This window comes from Notolepis coatsorum (genome assembly GCF_963971535.1).
Source record: "Notolepis coatsorum genome assembly, chromosome: 19".
NCBI lineage: Eukaryota > Metazoa > Chordata > Actinopteri > Aulopiformes > Paralepididae > Notolepis > Notolepis coatsorum.
In genome coordinates this window covers 32,794,559-32,817,558 of record NC_140183.1, presented here as the reverse complement: position 1 = coordinate 32,817,558, position 23,000 = coordinate 32,794,559, and the positions used below count along the sequence as shown (strand labels likewise).

At 46.0% G+C, this 23,000-nt stretch overlaps 1 protein-coding gene across 1 annotated transcript in view; it reads right to left on the bottom strand.

The window, feature by feature from the left end:
* myo1eb (myosin IEb) overlaps positions 1–23,000 on the bottom strand; it is a 98,827-nt gene that overhangs the window by 38,640 nt on the left and 37,187 nt on the right. The window contains exons 10-13 of the mRNA XM_084337010.1: positions 21,344–21,540; positions 5,231–5,311; positions 4,786–4,872; positions 2,245–2,331 (exon numbers count right to left, since the gene is read on the bottom strand). Coding sequence (XP_084193136.1) covers positions 2,245–2,331; positions 4,786–4,872; positions 5,231–5,311; positions 21,344–21,540 — 452 coding nt within the window. The remainder of the gene's footprint in view (positions 1–2,244; positions 2,332–4,785; positions 4,873–5,230; positions 5,312–21,343; positions 21,541–23,000) is intronic.

The following is a 23,000-nucleotide window of genomic DNA, read 5'->3' as shown; positions in this document are numbered from 1 at the left end:
ACAAGAGTGAACAAAAAACGCTCATGGACTCTGTCTGTCGTTGACTGCTCGCTTGTGTTGTTCGTTGGATTCGTTTTGGATTATTTGGGCTCGCCAAACAAACTATCAAAGTGGTCTGTCGTTGACTGTGTTGTCGCTGTGTGTCAGACTCTGCTGATTTTGAACATCCGCCCACCTCTACCTCTGATTGGCTTACCATGACATTGTACTCAACCTCAGCCAATCGTCAGCATGTATGCGCTTGTCTCGCGCACTGCCCACTAACAAGGAAGAAAAAAAGTATTGCCTCTCTGCGCAGATATCTAGTTGGTCTGATGAAAAAAACAGCTTCAATCATAGTAACGCGCTGCATTTTTTGGCAGTAACGGTAACAGCGTTATTAAGATTGGAAGAGTAATCCGTTAATTACTCGTTACTGAAAAAACTAACGCCGTTAGTAACGCCGTTATTCCCATCACTGCTTACTACCATAGTATATTTTGACTGTTCCACCTTTTATACCTATTTATACATGTGTCACTGTATAGCTTAATTATACTGTACATATCAGTTTAGCATCAGTAGCTTGTTATGTATATCACATTGAATCACTTGTACGTTGTGTATTGTTAATGCACTTTACGGTTACATTTGCACTCTGGTTAACTTCTTTTCATTGTAATGTACTTGTACTGTATGATGACAATACATTTGAATCTAATCAAAACCAAAGCCGTTGTTCTCCACTTCACTCCTTTCACTGACTTCCAATAAACCAGCGTATCACTTTTAAGACACTCCTGGTGGTATTTAAGGCCAAGGGCTGAGTAGATGAGGACGAAGATTGTGTAGTTGATCTGGTGGGAGACAGAAAGCCAATGGAGGTCTTGTAAGACTGGGGTGACGTGGTGCCAGGATTTGGTCTGGGTTAGAAGTCGGGCGGATGAGTTCTGGACCATTTGGAGTCAATATTTAGAATATGGAATTTGAAGAGAAAAGCACATTGTTCTGGTGAGAGACCTAGGATTGGATTTGATCAAAAGGACCATACCAGTGTTTTTGACATGTTGGTTCCAAGTCATGATACAAAAATCAAGACGCCCTTCTTTTTTCATAATATTTTATTATTACTGAATGATTTGGTAGTTATTTTATGGTGATTCATCACTGCCATTGGCTTCCAGTGTATCTGAAATGTGATTCAAACACCACATACATTGAAGAAAGTCACCACATCCGAATAAAATGTCATGCTAACATCTTACAGTATTTGTCACTTGTTTTTTCTGAAGGTTTCACCATTGTGATATAATACAGTATCTGAGGAAGAATTGCTCTTCTTCCTTTTTAGACCCAGTATTAAGGCACAATAGAGCAGCTTTTCAGGGGAAAACAACAAATCTGTTCATGAAAATAGATGCAGCCAAGATGTTAGCATGGCATTTGAGTCAGATATGGAGACTTTCATGGGAGTATGTGGTGTTCATGGGAGTATGTGGTGTTCATGGGAGTATGTGGTGTTCATGGGAGTAGGTGGTGTTCATGGGAGTAGGTGGTGTTCATGGGTGTAGGTGGTGTTCATGGGAGTATGTGGTGTTCATGGGTGTAGGTGGTGTTCATGGGAGTAGGTGGTGTTCATGAGAGTAGGTGGTGTTCATGGGAGTATGTGGTGTTCATGGGAGTATGTGGTGTTCATGAGAGTAGGTGGTGTTCATGGGAGTAGGTGGTGTTCATGAGAGTATGTGGTGTTCATGGGTGTAGGTGGTGTTCATGGGAGTATGTGGTGTTCATGAGAGTATGTGGTGTTCATGGGTGTAGGTGGTGTTCATGGGAGTATGTGGTGTTCATGGGTGTAGGTGGTGTTCATGGGAGTAGGTGGTGTTCATGGGAGTATGTGGTGTTCATGAGAGTATGTGGTGTTCATGGGTGTAGGTGGTGTTCATGGGAGTATGTGGTGTTCATGAGAGTATGTGGTGTTCATGGGTGTAGGTGGTGTTCATGGGAGTATGTGGTGTTCATGGGTGTAGGTGGTGTTCATGGGAGTAGGTGGTGTTCATGGGAGTATGTGGTGTTCATGGGTGTAGGTGGTGTTCATGGGAGTATGTGGTGTTCATGGGTGTAGGTGGTGTTCATGGGAGTATGTGGTGTTCATGGGAGTATGTGGTGTTCATGGGTGTAGGTGGTGTTCATGAGAGTATGTGGTGTTCATGGGAGTAGGTGGTGTTCATGGTGTTCTACGGCTCCATTTAGATGTGGACCACTCACCAATTTGGACTCGATGAGGTCACAGACAACCTTGTTGTTGAAGTACTCAATAGGCTTCCAATGGATTCCTTCCTGTACATACTCTTCCTATGAGACAGGAAGATATAGAAGAGGAAGTCAGAAGTTAAAAGGTTAAGCACAGTGCTTGGATGGATTTAAACACAGACACGTCTAGATTCTCCAACATACACACAGGAAACACAAAATCACACACAGTGGACAATGTACATTGTCATGATCCAATAGACTTTTATACGCCTGAGTCTCCTGAACACGGAGAGACCAATCCCAAGTCAATCTGCACTTTCTCTGCCGAGCTATAGTCACTTTTATGCATCTACTCCCGAACTCCGCATGCGCAGATTGATAAAAGAAATCCAGAGCCTCTGTGGCCAATCTGCGTTCGGGAGTAGGTGCGGAAAAGGGACTATAGCTCGGCAGAGAAAGTGACCGTTCGAGCCCTGGGACTAGTTGTGTGTAGAGCGCACCATGACCGTTGGAGCCCTGGGACTAGTTGTGTGTAGAGCGCACCATGACCGTTGGAGCCCTGGGACACTAGTTGTGTGTAGAGCACACCATGACCGTTGGAGCCCTGGGACTAGTTGTGTGTAGAACACACCATGACCGTTGGAGCCCTGGGACTAGTGTGTAGAGCGCACCATGACCGCTGGAGCCCTGGGACACTAGTTGTGTGTAGAGCGGACCATGACCGTTGGAGCCCTGGGACACTCATGTGTAGAGCGGACTCACCTTGCCGATCGACTTGGAACTGGACTCTCCGTATTCAGGAGACTCAGGCGTATAAAAGTCTATTGGATCATGTCCCCCGCACCCCCACAGCCGTAGCTACAACCACTTAAAGGCCAACTTGCAGGTTAAACCCTACTCTTCAATTATGGGTAGTTTACATCATTGGTATCTAATTTCATTATTATTATTTTTTCATTTGACGCCGGAAATGCCACTCAGAAAGGGTTAAAAAGGTCCACGCACGAATAACATGTATGGAGCAAATCAAAAAGCTTATCAGACGCTAGCAGGGCTGTGACGTCACTCCAGGCAACTTATGCCTGATCCCCGTCCGGGTCATAGTACTACTGGCTATATGGCTCTGGCTAACGTGACCCCGCTAACGTTAGCATTATGGAGTTTTGGGAACGAGTAAAATGTGCAGGTCCTCTTCTCAGACCTGTGGGGCAAAGCACTGCACGCATCATGCCGGCTAGCAAGCTACACGTCACGGCATGTTGATACGATAGTAGCCCCTCGGATAGCACTCGGTGCATCACAGTCACGAAACGGGCTACCACGATAGCTATTAGCTAACTAACGTTAACGTTACAAGCTCAAACACCTTATTACTTATTACTATTGTCGTGTCCATAAGTTCCCGGGCAGAATACTTGTGAGGACAAAGGTATACAAAGAGGAGAGAACCATTTTAAATCGAGGCATGTTAGGAGTTTCAAGAATACTGGCTACCAAGCTAGCTAACTTAGCTACTAACGTTATATACACACAATATGTACAACGACACAATGATTTACATTATTACAAATATGGTAACGTGGTTGTGGCGTTTACAAATAGTGGTTAGCTTTAGAGATAAATGGCTATGATCACGGAGCACTAGTGTTAGGTGAAACAGATACTAGATCCTCGGCTAGTAGTAGCAAGGCTCTCTGCTTCCTGCCACTACCTGCTGTGACTCTCAGAGCCCCTGCTGCCCTGTACCTGGTGTGACGTCATCATTAAGATGACACACGCACGTTATGAACCATGGATTAAAATATGCATGTGCGTGGAGGTTGTGGGTTGGTCGACAAAATGTTTGATAAAAACGCTAAAACTGGGTCAATTTCGATACAAAAAATGTCCCTCTTCATGAAAGTCACCCTAACCCTAGTCACATTGTTTATTGAACAAAAATACAACCTGCAAGTTGGCCTTTAATGTCAAGGCTCTCATCCACATTCATTAATTTTCTCCCCCCGCTCTCTCCTCCATGAGCTCAATGTAACGTGGAAGTGCAGTGGTCTATGGAACCCGTTCTAGTGACTGGCTGGTCCTTGAGGTCCCCTGAGTTTGCTCAGAACAGGGTGCTATGATGCCCCTCTAGCCCCATTTAACTCCAACAGACCTTAAAGCTTGAGATTCTCCCCTCGGTTGCAGAGTTTAAAACCTAGATCTCCAAACTCTGTCAATCAAGTTGTATGAGTTTTTGTTGATTTGTTGTTACTTTTGTCTCGCCTTGTTGTCTTATTGTTATATGCTGTGTGATTTTATATGCCTTTTTTTGTGCTTATTTTTGTATGTACACTTGACGTGACTGTAAATGAGGGAAACCTCAGTTTAAATAAAGGTTTGAGAGCTTTTTTTTCCTATTCAGAATTTGCATCTCCAAAGTAACTTTTCAGTGAACAAGTCCAACAAAATAATTTTACATAAAATATACCCATATCTGTTAACCCCTTCTTAACCACCACAATGACGTGACAAATACATTTAATACACAATGTCGACATGTAGTGTATACTTCACCTGCTCTGCTTTTAAAGTGAGCTCTATGAAGATCTGCTGCAGTTTCTCGTTGACAAAGTTGATACAGAACTGCTCAAAGCCATTTTTCTAGCGGGAAGAGTAGGAAGAGGAGGAGTTACACAAAATAAAAAATATACACAAATATGATTTTCAAATTATTTGTAGCGTTTGTGTTAGGGGGCCGTGTTCGTCACATGGAACAATACAATGAGTCATGTTTTAATTCTACAACATTTATTATAAATGTTATAATTCCACTAAATCAAACAAGTGTTTTATGTTAATGTATTTGTTCCTTTTAGCAATCAAGGAATGTAATAATCAGCCCTGGACTAAAGCTTAGACTGTAGAGTTCAGCCCTGGACTAAAACTTAGACCTTAGACCAGAGTTCCACCTCTCTGACTATCTCTGAAAGAACAGAACAGCAGTGGCAGAAGCGCTCACCTGGAAGATCTCAAAGCCATAGATGTCCAACACTCCTATGTTGAACTCCTCATGGTCTTTCTGAATGGCCTTGTTGATGGACTGAAAGATAGAGAGATAGATAGAGAGATAGAGAGATAGAGAGATAGAGAGATAGAGAGATAGAGAGATAGATAGATAGATAGATAGATAGATAGATAGATAGATAGATAGATAGATAGATAGATAGATAGATAGAGAGAGGGGGGGGGGGTCACCTTGACATTAGTGACTCAACAATACATTTGACAAATATCTTCAAAATGCAGGTACAAGGTTGTTGTTTATTGGCCGAGATCTACAAACAGTACTCTATTCTACTGAAATTAAACGAATATTCTAGACATTTCTGTGAAACATTCAAATGAAACAACGAAGAATCTACTGTATGTTACACACCCACATAATCTGGGCTAACTGGCCCCTGTGGTAACTATTTATTCAAGATTCCATAGAATACCATTATTCATGCTATAGTCTTTTATTGCTATTATTTTATTACTTTTTATTTTATTATTATTTTGTAGTATGACAAAATGCACAAAAGATCAAAGTGCAGAAATGAGTGTTTCTACAGTGATTGCAAGACAAAACATGTGAGCTCTGCTGCTCCTCATATCAGGACACATTCTTGTGTCACACACTAACACACACACGTCTTGTCTTGTATGACCTGTCCTACACACACACACACACGTCTCGTCTTGTATGACCTGTTCTACCTACACACACACATAGGACACATGTCTCGTCTTGTATGACCGGTCCTACACACACGCACACACACACACACACGTCTCATCTTGCATGACCTGCCATACCCCCCCCACACACACACACACATACATGCCTCATCTGCTATGCCCTGTCCTACACATACACACACACACACACAGACACAGGACACACACTCCAGCAAATCTCATGTCTCTTCCCTGTTACCGTGCTGAAAATATACACAGCGGCCATAATTGCATTGTACATACATGGATGAAGTTTCTTAAAATGCATTCACTGTACTCATATCAGAGACCATTAACAACATAAAGTCTGATTTCAAGAGCCAAGTGTATCAAAGCAAAGACACGTGATGTTTTCGGCACACACTGTAGCAGCAGCATGTAGACCTCTCTAATGTCAAATAACACAAACTAATAGTCTTAGTGTTTACTGTCCAGTATAATGGATCAGACTCAGCGTTGGCAGTGAGAAGTGTTATAACATTCTACCATTTCAGTCAAAAACATGTTAAGTAGAGGAGAGTAGAGAGAAGTAGAGGAGAGATGAGTTAGAGGATATGAGCAATGAGGTAGAGGAGAGATGAGGTAGAGGAGAGATGAGTTAGAGGAGAGATGAGGTAGAGGAGATATGAGGTAGAGGAGATATGAGTTAGAGGAGAGGAGAGATGAGGTAGAGGAGAGAAGAGGTAGGAGAGATGAGGTAGAGGAGAGATGAGGTAGAGGAGAGGAGAGATGAGGTAGAGGAGAGATGAGGTAGAGGAGAGAAGAGGTAGATGAGAGATGAGGTAGAGGAGAGGAGAGAAGAGGTAGAGGAGAGATGGGGTAGAGGAGAGAAGAGGTAGAGGAGATATGAGGTAGAGGAGAGATGAGGTAGAGGAGAGATGAGGTAGAGGAGAGATGAAGGAGAGGAGAGATGAGGTAGAGGAGAGAAGAGGTAGAGGTGAGATGAGGAAGAGAGATGAGGTAGAGGAGAGAAGAGGTAGAGGAGAGAAGATGTAGAGGAGAGAAGATGTAGAGGAGAGGAGAGATGAGGTAGAGGAGAGAAGATGTAGAGGAGAGGAGAGATGAGGTAGGAGATATGAGGTAGAGGTGAGATGAGGTAGAGAGATGAGGTAGAGGAGAGATGAGGTAGAGGAGAGGAGAGGTAGAGGAGATATGAGGTAGAGGTGAGATGAGGTAGAGAGATGAGGTAGAGGAGAGGAGAGGTAGAGGGGAGATGAGGTAGAGGAGAGATGAGGTAGAGGAGAGGAGAGATGAGGTAGAGGAGAGAAGATGGAGAGGAGAGATGAGGTAGAGGAGAGATGAGGTAGAGAGATGAGGTAGAGGAGAGAAGAGGTAGAGGAGAGATGAGGTAGAGGAGAGATGAGGTAGGAGAGATGAGGTAGAGGAGAGGAGAGATGAGGTAGAGGAGAGATGAGGTAGAGGAGAGAATATGTAGAGGAGAGGAGAGATGGGGTAGAGGAGAGAAGATGTAGAGGAGAGGAGAGATGAGGTAGGAGATATGAGGTAGAGGTGAGATGAGGTAGAGAGATGAGGTAGAGGAGAGATGAGGTAGAGGAGAGGAGAGGTAGAGGAGATATGAGGTAGAGGTGAGATGAGGTAGAGAGATGAGGTAGAGGAGAGATAAGGTAGAGGGGAGATGAGGTAGAGGAGAGGAGAGATGAGGTAGAGGAGAGAAGATGGAGAGGAGAGATGAGGTAGAGGAGAGATGAGGTAGAGAGATGAGGTAGAGGAGAGAAGAGGTAGAGGAGAGAAGAGGTAGAGGAGAGATGAGGTAGAGGAGAGAAGAGGTAGAGGAGAGATGAGGTAGAGGAGAGATGAGGTAGGAGAGATGAGGTAGAGGAGAGGAGAGGTAGAGGAGAGATGAGGTAGAGGAGAGAATATGTAGAGGAGAGGAGAGATGGGGTAGAGGAGAGAAGATGTAGAGGAGAGGAGAGATGAGGTAGGAGATATGAGGTAGAGGTGAGATGAGGTAGAGAGATGAGGTAGAGGAGAGATGAGGTAGAGGAGAGGAGAGGTAGAGGAGATATGAGGTAGAGGTGAGATGAGGTAGAGAGATGAGGTAGAGGAGAGATAAGGTAGAGGGGAGATGAGGTAGAGGAGAGGAGAGATGAGGTAGAGGCGAGAAGATGGAGAGGAGAGATGAGGTAGAGGAGAGATGAGGTAGAGAGATGAGGTAGAGGAGAGAAGAGGTAGAGGAGAGAAGAGGTAGAGGAGAGAAGAGGTAGAGGAGAGATGAGGTAGAGGAGAGGAGAGATGAGGTAGAGGAGAGGAGAGGTAGAGGAGAGATGAGGTAGAGGAGAGGAGAGATGAGGTAGAGGAGAGGAGAGGTAGAGGAGAGATGAGGTAGGAGAGATGAGGTAGAGGAGAGGAGAGATGAGGTAGAGGAGAGATGAGGTAGAGGAGAGGAGAGGTAGAGGAGAGGAGAGATGAGGTAGAGGAGGGGAGGTAGAGGAGAAGAGATATGAGGTAGAGAGATGGGGTAGAGGAGAGGAGAGATGAGGTAGAGGAGAGATGAGGTAGAAGAGAGATGAGGTAGAAGAGAGATGAGGTAGAAGAGAGATGAGGTAGAGGAGAGGAGAGGTAGAGGAGAGGTAGAGGAGAGATGAGGTAGAGGAGAGGAGAGATGAGGTAGAGGAGAGGAGAGATGAGGTAAAGGAGAGGAGAGGTAGAGGAGAGATGAGGTAGGAGATATGAGGTAGAGAAGAGGATATATGATGTAGAGGAGAGGAGAGGTAGGAGAGATGAGGTAGAGGAGAGGATAGATGAGGGAGAGGAGAGATGAGGTAGAGGAGAGGAGATATTAGCGAGAGAAGAGGTAGAGGAGATATGAGGTAGAAGAGAGGAGAGATGAGGTAGAGGAGATATGAGGTAGAGGAGAGGAGAGATGAGGTAGAGAAGAGGAGATATTAGCGAGAGGAGAGAAGAGGTAGAGGGGAGGAGAGGTAGAGGAGATATGAGGTAGTGGAGAGAAAAGGTAGATGAGAGGAGAGATGATGTAGAGGTGAGATGAGGTAGAGGAGAGGAGAGGTAGAGGAGAGACACACACACACACACGTCTCGTCTTGTATGACCTGTTCTACCTACACACACACATAGGACACATGTCTCGTCTTGTATGACCGGTCCTACACACACGCACACACACACGTCTCATCTTGCATGACCTGCCATACCCCCCCCCACACACATGCCTCATCTGCTATGCCCTGTCCTACACATACACACACAGACACAGGACACACACTCCAGCAAATCTCATGTCTCTTCCCTGTTACCGTGCTGAAAATATACACAGCGGCCATAATTGCATTGTACAATACATACATGGATGAAGTTTCTTAAAATGCATTCACTGTACTCATATCAGAGACCATTAACAACATAAAGTCTGATTTCAAGAGCCAAGTGTATCAAAGCAAAGACACGTGATGTTTTCGGCACACACTGTAGCAGCAGCATGTAGACCTCTCTAATGTCAAATAACACAAACTAATAGTCTTAGTGTTTACTGTCCAGTATAATGGATCAGACTCAGCGTTGGCAGTGAGAAGTGTTATAACATTCTACCATTTCAGTCAAAAACATGTTAAGTAGAGGAGAGTAGAGAGAAGTAGAGGAGAGATGAGTTAGAGGATATGAGCAATGAGGTAGAGGAGAGATGAGGTAGAGGAGAGATGAGTTAGAGGAGAGATGAGGTAGAGGAGAGATGAGGTAGAGGAGATATGAGGTAGAGGAGAGATGAGTTAGAGGAGAGGAGAGATGAGGTAGAGGAGAGAAGAGGTAGGAGAGATGAGGTAGAGGAGAGATGAGGTAGAGGAGAGGAGAGATGAGGTAGAGGAGAGATGAGGTAGAGGAGAGAAGAGGTAGATGAGAGATGAGATAGAGGAGAGGAGAGAAGAGGTAGAGGAGAGATGGGGTAGAGGATAGAAGAGGTAGAGGAGAGATGAGGTAGAGGAGAGATGAGGTAGAGGGGAGATGAGGTAGAGGAGAGGAAATATGAGGTAGAGGAGAGAAGAGGTAGAGGTGAGATGAGGAAGAGAGAAGATGTAGAGGAGAGAAGAGGTAGAGGAGAGAAGATGTAGAGGAGAGAAGATGTAGAGGAGAGGAGAGATGAGGTAGAGGAGAGAAGATGTAGAGGAGAGGAGAGATGGGGTAGAGGAGAGAAGATGTAGAGGAGAGGAGAGATGAGGTAGGAGATATGAGGTAGAGGTGAGATGAGGTAGAGAGATGAGGTAGAGGAGAGATGAGGTAGAGGAGAGGAGAGGTAGAGGAGATATGAGGTAGAGGTGAGATGAGGTAGAGAGATGAGGTAGAGGAGAGATAAGGTAGAGGAGAAGAGAGATGAGGTAGAGGAGAGAAGATGGAGAGGAGAGATGAGGTAGAGGAGAGATGAGGTAGAGAGATGAGGTAGAGGAGAGAAGAGGTAGAGGAGAGATGAGGTAGAGGAGAGGTAGAGGAGAGATGAGGTAGAGGAGAGGAGAGATGAGGTAGAGGAGAGGAGAGGTAGAGGAGAGATGAGGTAGAGGAGAGGAGAGATGAGGTAGATGAGAGATGAGGTAGAGGAGAGGAGAGGTAGAGGAGAGATGAGGTAGAGGAGAGGAGGTAGAGGAGAAGAGAGATGAGGTAGGGGAGAGATGGGGTAGAGGAGAGGAGAGATGAGGTAGAGGAGAGATGAGGTAGAAGAGAGATGAGGTAGAAGAGAGATGAGGTAGAAGAGAGATGAGGTAGAGGAGAGATGGGGTAGAGGAGAGGAGAGATGAGGTAGAGGAGAGATGAGGTAGAAGAGAGATGAGGTAGAGGAGAGATGAGGTAGAGGAGAGATGAGGTAGAGGAGAGGAGAGGAGAGGTAGAGGAGAGGAGAGGTAGAGGAGAGATGAGGTAGAGGAGAGATGAGGTAGAGGAGAGGAGAGATGAGGTAAAGGAGAGGAGAGGTAGAAGAGAGATGAGGTAGGAGATATGAGGTAGAGAAGAGGATAGATGATGTAGAGGAGAGATGAGGTAGAGGAGAGATGAGGTAGGAGATATGAGGTAGAGGAGAGGATAGATGGAGAGGAGAGATGAGGTAGAGGAGAGGAGATATTAGCGAGAGAAGAGGTAGAGGAGATATGAGGTAGAAGAGAGGAGAGATGAGGTAGAGGAGATATGTACTGGGCTCTGTTAAGGAAGGACAGGACACTCTCACTAAGAAACATTGCTTTATACTGAAAACTAGGGTAAGCCATTTTAAGTTTATTTAGTGAATCTTAAAAGTGAGGAACCAGCTGACTTGATTAAAGGGGCGTGTTTAAAACGGCCATTTTGTTTAGTTAAGTGCCCCCATTAAGGGACTGTTTCCTGTTTACTAGTAGCATCTGATTTGCTGAGTGAGCCATTAAGAGCCTGCCCTGTTTAAAAGCAGAGGTCCACACTGTGTTGAAGTCACTCTGTACTGGGCTCTGTTAAGGAAGGACAGGACACTCTCACTAAGAAACATTGCTTTATACTGAAAACTAGGGTAAGCCATTTTAAGTTTATTTAGTGAATCTTAAAAGTGAGGAACCAGCTGACTTGATTAAAGGGGCGTGTTTAAAACGGCCATTTTGTTTAGTTAAGTGCCCCCATTAAGGGACTGTTTCCTGTTTACTAGTAGCATCTGATTTGCTGAGTGAGCCATTAAGAGCCTGCCCTGTTTAAAAGCAGAGGTCCACACTGTGTTGAAGTCACTCTGTACTGGGCTCTGTTAAGGAAGGACAGGACACTCTCACTAAGAAACATTGCTTTATACTGAAAACTAGGGTAAGCCATTTTAAGTTTATTTAGTGAATCTTAAAAGTGAGGAACCAGCTGACTTGATTAAAGGGGCGTGTTTAAAACGGCCATTTTGTTTAGTTAAGTGCCCCCATTAAGGGCCAGGTGTTAAGACAGCACTAATTAGTGATAGTGATTTAAAGGCTTGCTGGTGTAGCGTCAGCGAAGCGTCGAGAAACGAAGAGGGACAAAGAGGAGGAGTTATCCTGGAGTTCACCGCCGAGTGATCCACCGATCCACCCAGTGCTAAGTACACCATAATCCTACATTTCCCTCCCACACTGCTATTTCCCTACTTCCTCCCTGCCACTCTCGACAATACAATGTGTCTCATACCTATATCCACAATCTGCTCCTCCAGAACTGACTCTACCCATCCACGCCAGTTTGCTAGTAACCCGGCTAATCTCTCCTACCCTCCTACAGCCACTAATACACCTGTCACAGTACGAGGAGGCTTATGGAACTGTCAATCAGCAGTCAAGAAAGCTGACTTCATTACTGCCTACGCCCATAGTCTAAATCTGCAGCTCCTGGCTCTAACTGAGACCTGGATAACCCCCAATAACTCATCAACACCTGCAGCATTATCTACAAACTATAACTTCACTCACACACCTCGACCTTCCAGACGGGGTGGAGGCACTGCCCTCATGACATCTCCTTCATGGGCTACAAACGTAACACCACTCCCAGAACTGTCACTCTCCTCTCTCGAATATCATGCAGTATCTGTCTCTAATCCTTTCAATCTCACCATTGTTACACTCTACCGCCCTCCAGGTCCGCTCGATCACTTCACAGATGAGCTGGACATGCTTCTTAGCTCCTTACCGGAAGATGGTACCCCTCTCCTTCTACTGGGCGACTTCAACCTGCCTGACTCATCTCAGTCAGTCATAGTAGTCTCCCTCCTACAATCGTTTGACCTGACTCCCACTGCCATGCCTCCCACCCACAAAGCAGGCAACTCCTTGGATCTCATATTTTCCCGTAACTCCAGCATCATTAACACCACGGTAACTCCCCTACATGTATCTGACCATTCCTTCATATCCTTCTCACTAACTCTCATGCTTAACCGAAAGGTCTTCACCCCAACTCAAACAGTCTCACTCAGACGCAACCTGCCCTCCCTATCCCCCTCCACCCTCTCCTCTGACATACTATCCGCTCTACCTTTGAGTGACACCTTCTCTGCTCTCTCCACAGAGATGGCAACCTCCACCCTCCTTTCAGCCCTTGCAACCTCCTTCGACAAGCTCTGTCCCCTCGTTGAGAAACCTGCCCGCCGTTCCCCACCCAGTCCATGGCTGACAGATCCAGTGAGAGAACAAAGACAGGTCCTGAGAGCAGCTGAAAGGAAGTATAGAAAGTCACGCCTCACTGCTGACATCGACACATATCACAACCTCTTGTTAACATTCTCCAAAACCATCACTAATGCCAAAGCTTCTTTCTTCCACCATAGGATCGAGGCCTCTGCCAAGAATCTTCGCAAACTGCATGCTACCATGTCCTCCCTCCTCACTCCCCCCCCACCCCCCCCTCCCTCATCTTTCTCTGCCGAAGACTTTGCGATCTTCTTTGAGGAAAAAGTGGAGAACATCCGCAGCTCCTTCTCCCAACCCCCACCCATTCCAAATGCTGAATCGAGAACCTCATCCTTCACTCTGTCATCTTTCTCTCCCATTACAGAAGCAGAGACCCTGACACTGGTAACGTCAAACCGTCCGACTACTTGCCAGCTGGACCAGCTACCCTCCCCACTCCTCCAGACCATAGCACCAGACATCCTCCCATTCCTAACTGCAACCATCAACTCCTCACTCAACTCGGGGGTGGTCCCCACCTCCCTAAAACAAGCCAGAGTCACGCCGCTCATAAAAAAACCAACCCTGAACCCTACTGTCATAGGCAACTACCGTCCTGTCTCTCTTCTCTCCTTCCTTTCTAAAACACTTGAACGTGCTGTATCCAACCAACTTACTACTTATCTCTTACAGAATGACCTCCTAGACCCTAATCAGTCAGGCTTCAGGACTGGTCACTCCACAGAGACAGCCCTCATTGCGGTCACAGAGGCACTTCACTTAGCAAAAGCGAAAGGCCTCTCCTCTGTCCTGATTCTCCTAGATCTATCTGCAGCCTTCGACACAGTCAACCACCAGATCCTCCTTGCGGCCCTCGCAGGAATGGGAGTGGCTGGCTCTGCGCTGACATGGCTGTCATCATACCTCAATGACCGCTCCTACCAAGTGTCATGGAGAGGGACCCTGTCGGCCACCCGCCCCCTGCGGACGGGTGTCCCCCAGGGCTCGGTTTTAGGACCCCTTCTCTTCTCCCTCTACACTAAATCACTGGGTAACATTATCACGTCTCATGGCTTCTCCTACCATTGTTATGCCGACGATACTCAACTCTTCCTCTCCTTCCCTCCCTCAGATATCCACGTCTCTGTGCGGATCTCGGCCTGTCTGTCCGACATCTCAGCCTGGATGACGTCCAACCACCTCAAACTGAACCTAAGCAAAACAGAATTGCTCCACCTGCCGGCCAAATCCTCCCCCCTAACCGACCTTTCAATCACAGTCGAGAATGCAGCTGTGACTGCGTCCCCGACCGCCAAGAACCTTGGTGTTGTCCTCGACGACCAGTTGAACTTCTCTGCTCACATCGCAGCGACGACCAGAACCTGCCGATTCCTCCTGAGCAACGTCAGAAGGATACGCCCCTTCCTGACAAAAGAAGCCACCCAACTCCTCGTCCAATCAACAGTCATCTCCCGCCTCGACTACTGCAATGCACTGCTCGCTGGCCTCCCGGCCACTGCCACTAAGCCTCTTCAACTCATTCAGAACGCAGCGGCCCGCCTGATCTCAAACCTACCGAAGTCGGCCCATGTCACCCCACTTCTTAGGGACCTGCACTGGCTCCCCATTGCTGCACGAATCCGCTTCAAGGCCCTCGACCTAGCATACCGTGCGGCAAAGGGAACCGCTCCTGCCTACCTCCGGTCAATGGTCTCTAACTACACACCCTCAAGACCCCTACGCTCTGCATCTTCTGGCCGCCTCAGACCTACTCCTATCCAAGCTCCGGGAGGGTCATCAAAGAGAAGTCGCCTATTCTCAGTCCTAGCCCCACAATGGTGGAATGAACTACCCACCCCAGTTAGGACAGCCGAATCACGTCCAATCTTTCGCCGTCGACTAAAGACGCACTTCTTCAACCATTATCTGAATTAAAAAAAAAAAAAAAAAAAAAAAAAAAAAAAGAAATCTAACCCTAACTAACCGTACTGTCATGCACTTGTCCTAATAAACTAACCTACACTGTAGCACTCAACACTTTGATGAACATTGTTGCTCAGCTGATAGAGTTGTGCCCTTCCTGATGGCTTGTCGTACAGAACTTGTAAGTCGCTTTGGATAAAAGCGTCAGCTAAATGACTAAATGTAAATGTAAATGTAAATGTATATGAGGTAGAGAAGAGGAGATATTAGCGAGAGGAGAGAAGAGGTAGAGGGGAGGAGAGGTAGAGGAGATATGAGGTAGTGGAGAGAAAAGGTAGATGAGAGGAGAGATGATGTAGAGGTGAGATGAGGTAGAGGAGAGGAGAGGTAGAGGAGAGATGAGGTAGAGGAGATATGAGGTAGAGGAGAGGAGAGATGAGGTAGAGGAGAGATGAGGTAGAGGAGAGGAGAGATGAGGTAGAGGAGAGGAGAGATGAGGTAGAGGAGAGGAGAGATTAGCGAGAGGAGAGAAGAGGTAGAGGAGAGGTAGAGGAGATATGAGGTAGAGGAGAGATGAGGTAGAGGAGAGGTAGAGGAGAGATGAGGTAGAGGAGAGGAGAGGTAGAGATGAGGTAGAGGAGAGATGAGGTAGAGGAGAGAAGATGTAGAGGAGAGATGGGGTAGAGGAGAGTAGAGATGAGGTAGAGGCAAGGATATGAGGTAGAGGAGAGGAGAGATGAGGTAGAGGCGAGGATATGAGGTAGAGGAGAGGAGAGATGAGGTAGAGAAGAGGAGATATGAGGTAGAGAGAAGAGGTAGAGGGGAGATGAGGTAGATGTAGAGGAAAGATGAGGTAGAAGATAGATGGGGTAGAGGAGATATGAGGTAGAGGAGAGATGAGGTAGAGGAGATATGAGGTAGAGGAGAGATGAGGTAGAGGAGAGATGAGGTAGAGGAGAGGAGAGATGAGGTAGAGGAGAGAAGAGGTAGAGGTGAGATGAGGTAGAGAGATGAGGTAGAGGAGAGAAGAGGTAGAGAGAAGAGGTAGAGGAGAGAAGATGTAGAGGAGAGAAGATGTAAAGGAGAGGAGAGATGAGGTAGAGGAGAGAAGATGTAGAGGAGAGGAGAGATGAGGTAGAGGAGAGATGAGGTAGAGAGATGAGGTAGAGGAGAGAAGAGGTAGGAGATATGAGGTAGAGGTGAGATGAGGTAGAGAGATGAGGTAGAGGAGAGATGAGGTAGAGGAGAGGAGAGGTAGAGGAGATATGAGGTAGAGGTGAGATGAGGTAGAGAGATGAGGTAGAGGAGAGATAAGGTAGAGGGGAGATGAGGTAGAGGAGAGATGAGGTAGAGGAGAGGAGAGATGAGGTAGAGGAGAGAAGATGTAGAGGAGAGGAGAGATGAGGTAGAGGAGAGATGAGGTAGAGAGATGAGGTAGAGGAGAGAAGAGGTAGAGGATATATGAGGTAGAGGAGATATGAGGTAGAGGAGAGGAGAGATGAGGTAGAGGAGAGAAGAAGTAGGAGAGAGGCAGGATGAGGTAGAGGAGAGGAGATATGAGGTATAGAGAAGAGGCAGAGGAGAGGAGAGGTAGAGGTGAGATGAGGTAGAGGAGAGGAGATATGAGGTAGAGGAGAGGAGAGATGAGGTAGAGGAGAGAAGAGGTAGAAGAGAGATGAGGTAGATGAGAGTAGATGAGGTAGAGGAGAGAAGAGATGAGGTAGAGGAGAGATGAGGTAGAGGGTTGAGGTAGAGGAGAGATGAGGTAGAGGAGAGATGAGGTAGATGAGAGGAGAGATGAGGTAGAGGAGAGGAGAGGTAGAGGGGAGATGAGGTAGATGAGAGATGGGGTAGAGGAGATGAGGTAGAGGAGATATGAGGTAGGGGAGAGGAGAGATGAGGTAGAGGAGAGGAGAGATGAGGTAGAGGGGAGAAGATGTAGAGGAGAGAAGAGGTAGATGAGAGGGGAGATGAGGTAGAGGAGAGGAGAGAAGAGGTAGAGGAGAGATGAGGTAGAGGATAGGAGAGGTAGAGGAGAGATTGGGTAGAGGAGAGGAGAGATGAGGTAGAGGAGAGGAGAGATGAGGTAGATGAGAGATGAGGTAGATGAGAGGGGAGATGAGGTAGAGGAGAGAAGAGGTAGAGGAGAGATGAGGTAGAGGAGAGATGATGTAGAGGAGATGAGAGATGAGGTAGAGGAGAGATGAGGTAGAGGAGAGGAGAGATTATGTAGATGAGATGAGGTAGAGGCGATAAGATGTAGAGGAGAGGAGAGATGAGAAGAGGGAGAGATGAGGTAGAGGAGAGAAGAGGTAGAGGAGAGGAGAGGTAGAGAGATGAGGTAGAGGAGAGAAGAGTGGAGAAGAGAGTGGGGGGAGGAGAAGAGAAGAGAGGAGAAGAGAGTGGGGGAGGAGAGAAGAGGAGAAGAGAGAGGAGAAGAGAGTGGGGGGGAGAGAGAAGAGGAGAGAAAATAATTGAAGAGGAGGTAGATAACTTAGAGAACTGGTCATAACTTAGTCTCTCATTGATGGGAAAGATAAATACTGTAAAAGATTATTGTAGTACCCCAGATTAATTATGTAACATACATGTTGCCTTTGGAATTCCCTCCTCCTCTTCTAACCAGGTTTAATAGGACCTTGAGCTGCTTCTTGTGGGAGGGTAAGAAACCCTCTTTCAACAAAACAAATTTATATGCATCAGTTGAGGACGGTGGTTTGGGATGCCCACGAATAGACTGGTACCATTATGCCTCTTCACTAAGCCAGCTGTCCAAGGATAACCTGAGATCCGGGCTACTGCTTGGATAGCGATAGAGAAAGAGCTAGTGGAACCATTATCAGTGCAAGCCTTCCTATCCCAGACGAGAGGGGAAGTTCCTTATAGAGACCCAGTACTGACATTTGCTAGAGAGAGTTGGAAAAGGGCTCACCAGACATGTAGCATGGACCCCTACTATACAAAAGGATCTTCAATATGGTATAATAAATCATTTAAAATTGGTAACAAAGTCTGTAATGTGGGAAGACTGGGTGAGTGCAGGGGTAATGTTAGTAGAAGACTTGTTTGATGGTATACATCTACTTTCCTTTGAGCAGCTAGTGTTTAAATATAACTTACCCAGGATAGATTTTTGGAAATGTTTACAAATAAGGAGCTGTATTACGACAGCAAATAGGAAGACAAATATTGCCCCCATCACTGATATTCAGGAATTATGTAGATTCAATGGGAAGCGTCCAGGGGGAACGTCTAGGTTCTATGACATGCTTAGAAAGCACCAACTCCCAAATTATGAGGGTGCCAGGATAACATGGGAAAAGGATTGTGGAACGCCCTTACCTAGGGAGATCTGGAAAACAACAGTACAGTCATGGTACTCTATAGCCCGAGACATGCAGACACGTCTGGCTTTAAACCACGACACAGCACTGAAACGGCCCTCCTCCGTGTCTTAAATGACTCGATTTCAGCTGCTGATGCAGGCAACCCATCCCTACTACTACTCCTTGACCTCACAGCCGCCTTTGATACGGTAGATCACCACATCCTTTTAGCTCGCCTCGAGCATTACGTAGGCCTTAGGGGCCCCGTCTTAGACTGGTTCCGGTCCTACCTAAGCAATAGGACCTTCTCTGTCCAACTTGGTGACTTCACTTCCTCTGTGGCCCCCCTCACCTGCGGGGTGCCCCAAGGCTCGATATTGGGTCCCACCCAGGGCTGTACAGTGCGACGAGCTGAGGGCACGCTGAATATAGTCAATAGGGTCCAGCTGCAGCGCCGGAGAATCCTGGCCGTAGCTGGAGGCTACAGTATAGGGTCCAGCTGCAGCTCCGGAGAATCCTGACCGTAGCATCCTGGCCGTAGCTGGAGGCTACTCGAGTACACACAGACAGTGGAGCTGGTTGCATATAGCGAGCATTTTGACTTGTTGCGTGGTGACGATGTCTCGCAGATAATACAACTACAAGTATGATTATATAATATAAATATTTTATTAAAAAAAATTTATTTTTTTTTTTATTTTTTTTTAACAATCGATATAAATAATGGTAAAATTGTTATTTAAAAATGTGCCCCTAAAAAATATTTTTTGCCCCTAAATTTCTCATTTAGGGGCAAGTGTGCCCCTAGTGAAAAAGCTTAGCGTACAGCCCTGCCACCCTCTTCCTCCTATATATACTCCCCCTAGGCCAGATCTTGGCAAAACATAACATCTCATTCCATTGCTTCGCCGATGACGTGCAGGTCTACCTCCCCTTAAAACCCACCCAAGGGAAAACATCAATAACATTTACATTTAGTCATTTAGCTGACGCTTTTATCCAATAAAACCACTACTTGACTGCCTGACAGAAATCAAGTGCTGGATGTCTGAAAACTCCCTGACACTAAACAAAGGGAAAACCGAGGTCATTGTTTTTAATAGTGCCCCCCCTCATTGACGCACTTGGTCCCCTGGGTCCAAACCTCTCCACCTCTGTCAGGAACCTCGGGGTCATCTTCGACAGCAATTTTAAATTCGATAAACAGGTCAGCGCCATAGTCAAAAACAGTTTTTACCACCTCAGACTCCTGGCGAAAACAAAGGCATACCTCTCCCAAAGTAACCTAGAGACGGTGATACATGCCTTTGTCACCACTCGCCTCGACTACTGCAATGCCCTCTACACAGGCATCGACAAATCCCTGCTTCGCCGCCTACAACTGGTGCAGAACGCAGCCGCGCGCCTCCTCACCAAAACTAAAAAACATGAGCACATCAGCCCAGTTTTGGCCTTGCTCCACTGGCTACCTGTTCGTTTTAGAATAGATTTTAAATTAGCCGTAAATGTTTTAAAATCACTAAATGGCACGGCTCCTCCCTATCTATCCGAGCTCTTGCACCGCCACACCCCCCACCGATCCCTCAGATCAGCTGACCAGCTGCTATTGGTGGTGCCTAGAACTAGGTTCAAGACTAGGGGAGACAGAGCCTTCTCCACCGCAGCGCCTAGATTGTGGAACAGCCTCCCCCCTCAGCGTACGGGCCGCCCAGACCGTGCAGGCTTTTAAATCACTTTTAAAAACCTACCTGTTCTCCTTGGCCTCCCCCCCACTTAATCACCACTAGACCCCTGGCCCTTTTATCCTCTTTGTTTTACTGTGTCCTACCTGTTTTTATTACTTTCATTGCTTTACTGTGTTTTTAATTTTATATGTTGCATCGTATTATTTTTTTTTATCAACCTGCCTGTGAAGCACTTTCGTGCCGGCTGCCGCTGCCTGGAAATGTGCTATATAAATAAAATTGACTTGACGTCTAATTAGATTCAAAATAATGAATATGAGTTACTGGACTCCATCGAAAATGTCAAGACTGGGTCTCAGGGGAGATGATATATGTTGGAGGTGTAATAAAAGTAGAGGTACATTGGTTCACATGCTATATGAATGTGAGATGGTTCAGGACTTCTGGTCAACTATTATTAAATATATCAACTACATATTGGAAACAAGGTTCATTGAAAGGCCTGCATTATGTATATTGGGCATATTGCCGGTGGAGGCTGAACTATCCTCGCATTTATGCTCTTGGATAAAACTGGCCCTCATAGTAGTAGTATCCAGGCATTGGAAATCAACAGAGAAAACCAGCTTCAGAGAGTGGAATGATGAGCTTGCTAGATTAGCCTCTTTTGAGCAACTTATACACAAAGTTAATAATAGCTTACATGTGTTCAAAAACACTTAGGGTCCCTATTTGATAATGATAGGTAAATAAAAGTCAGGATATCTTATGTCCGATTTATATTCTCGGTGCATTTTATAATTATACAGTAGATATGTGTAACCTTAACATGTAACGACTGATTATATGATCAATGTGAGGAATGTGCTGGCCTGTATTTCTGTTTTTTGTTTATTTAATTAAAAATTGTATTAAAATTGTTCAGGTTGGTTTTCCTATCCTTTTAGTTTTGTATCACAATGATGTGATGTGGAAAACATGTAAAGAGACTGTCTGAATAATGGAAAATGCAATAAAAAAGTTTAAATCCAAAAGAATTAAGAAGAGGAGGTAGAGAAGAGAAGAATAGAAGAGGTAGAGGAGAGGATAATCATTCTTCCAGTCTACAAGTTCTACGCGTTATTCTATCTATTATAGCTATCTACGGGTTAAGTCACTCTACGACGTGAACAAAATATAAAGCCCAATATCTCAAAAGGCCTCTGCACAGACAGTAGATGGAATGTTCATTCCAACGCTCACAATGTTGGTTCACCATGCCTACTAACTGACAGAGAGCATCAGTTACAGGAAGGGGGGGGGGGGGGATCAAACTCACGTCGACCAGGAAATCGAAGACGCGCGAGTACAGGGCCTTGGAGAGGGCGTCCCGGGAGAAGGAGGCCTGCTCCGTGTTCAGGGTCACTGCGATGCACTCGGTCTTACCCCCCCACTTGCTGTCCATCGTCCTGCTGGTTAACTTGCTGCGGAGTCCCTCCTGAGAAATACCTAGGAGATAGGCTGGGAAAGCCAGGACTAGAGAGGAGAGGAGAGGAGAGGAGAGGAGAGGAGAGGAGAGGAGAGGAGAGGAGAGGAGAGTGGAGGGAGAGGAGGAAGATGAGGAGAAAGGAGGTAGAGGAGAGGAGAGATGAGGTAGAGGAGAGAAGAGTAGAGGGGGAGAAGAGAAGAGAAGAGAATAATCATTCTTCTAGTCAGGTAACTGCTCTAAACCAGACAGCGACAGGCCAACCTGGCTATTCAGCTACAATGAACACATGGAAACACATGGAGGGATAAGCAGGACAAAGGGAACACAGGTTGCCATGAATACAGACACACAGCAACTTGATCACATCACATTTTCATGATGAAACATGAATCCAGACACAGTGATCTCATAACATCACATCTTCATGATCAAACATGAATCCAGACACAGTGATCTATAACATCACATCTCTATGATGAAACATGAATGAATGAATGAATGAATGAATGAATGAATGAATGAATGAAAACTTTATTTAACAGATTGCAGAATGGGTACAATACAGTACGGCTCAATACACACAATTGTTAAGGGGATGCAGACCAGAGAAAGACGTTTGTCTTGTTTACATCAGGGTCCCCCATTTTCAATTCATAGTGACATTTATGACATACACAACATACATGACATAGGGACATACATGACATACAGGTATATAGTACTGTTAAATTTGTGACATATATACAATATGCAAATATACAGTACTGTTACCCAGAGATCCTAACAGAAAATATATACATATGATGGGGAGGAGACTGTACATTAGGAGGGGGTGGGTGGGTGGGAGAAAATATATACATACGGTGGGGAGGAGACTGTCTATTAGGAGGGGGGGGGGGGGGACATTACGGTGGCCAGTTTCGAATTGCAGCCTCCCGTAGGTGCGATTTTGAATGTGGGTAGGGATTCACATTTTTTACGGCTGTGGGTAGGGCGTTCGGCGTTCCACATTGTTGGCATAATTGCGAAACGTGTTTAGTCCCTTGTTTGTGCCGAATCTGGGTTGCACATGATTTGTGGAACTCCCTCTGGTGTTGTGGGCGTGGTATTCACTGACCTTTGGGAAGTATTACGACATGTACATGATGGGTACCTGAGTGGACCAGGCCCATTGCAAGTTGCTGTACTCTGTCGTCTACTCTAAGCCATCCTAGGTAGTCAAAGTGGGCAGGGGTGAGGTGGGTTTTAGGAGTAAGGTCAAGTAGTAGTCTGACCAGTTTGTTTTGTGATGTTTGTAATCTTGTTTTTAGCACCTTTGATGTGCTTTGGTACCATGAGGTGCAAGCATAGTCGTAGCACCCTTGAATGAGTGCTCCTGCCAGAGTCTTCAGGGTATTCTTGTTTACCAGAGAGGAGATCCGGTACAAGAATCTAGTTCGTTGGTAGGGCTGTACCCGACTAAGGATTTGGATGGTCGACTATGATTGGCCAAAATTTGCCGTTAGTC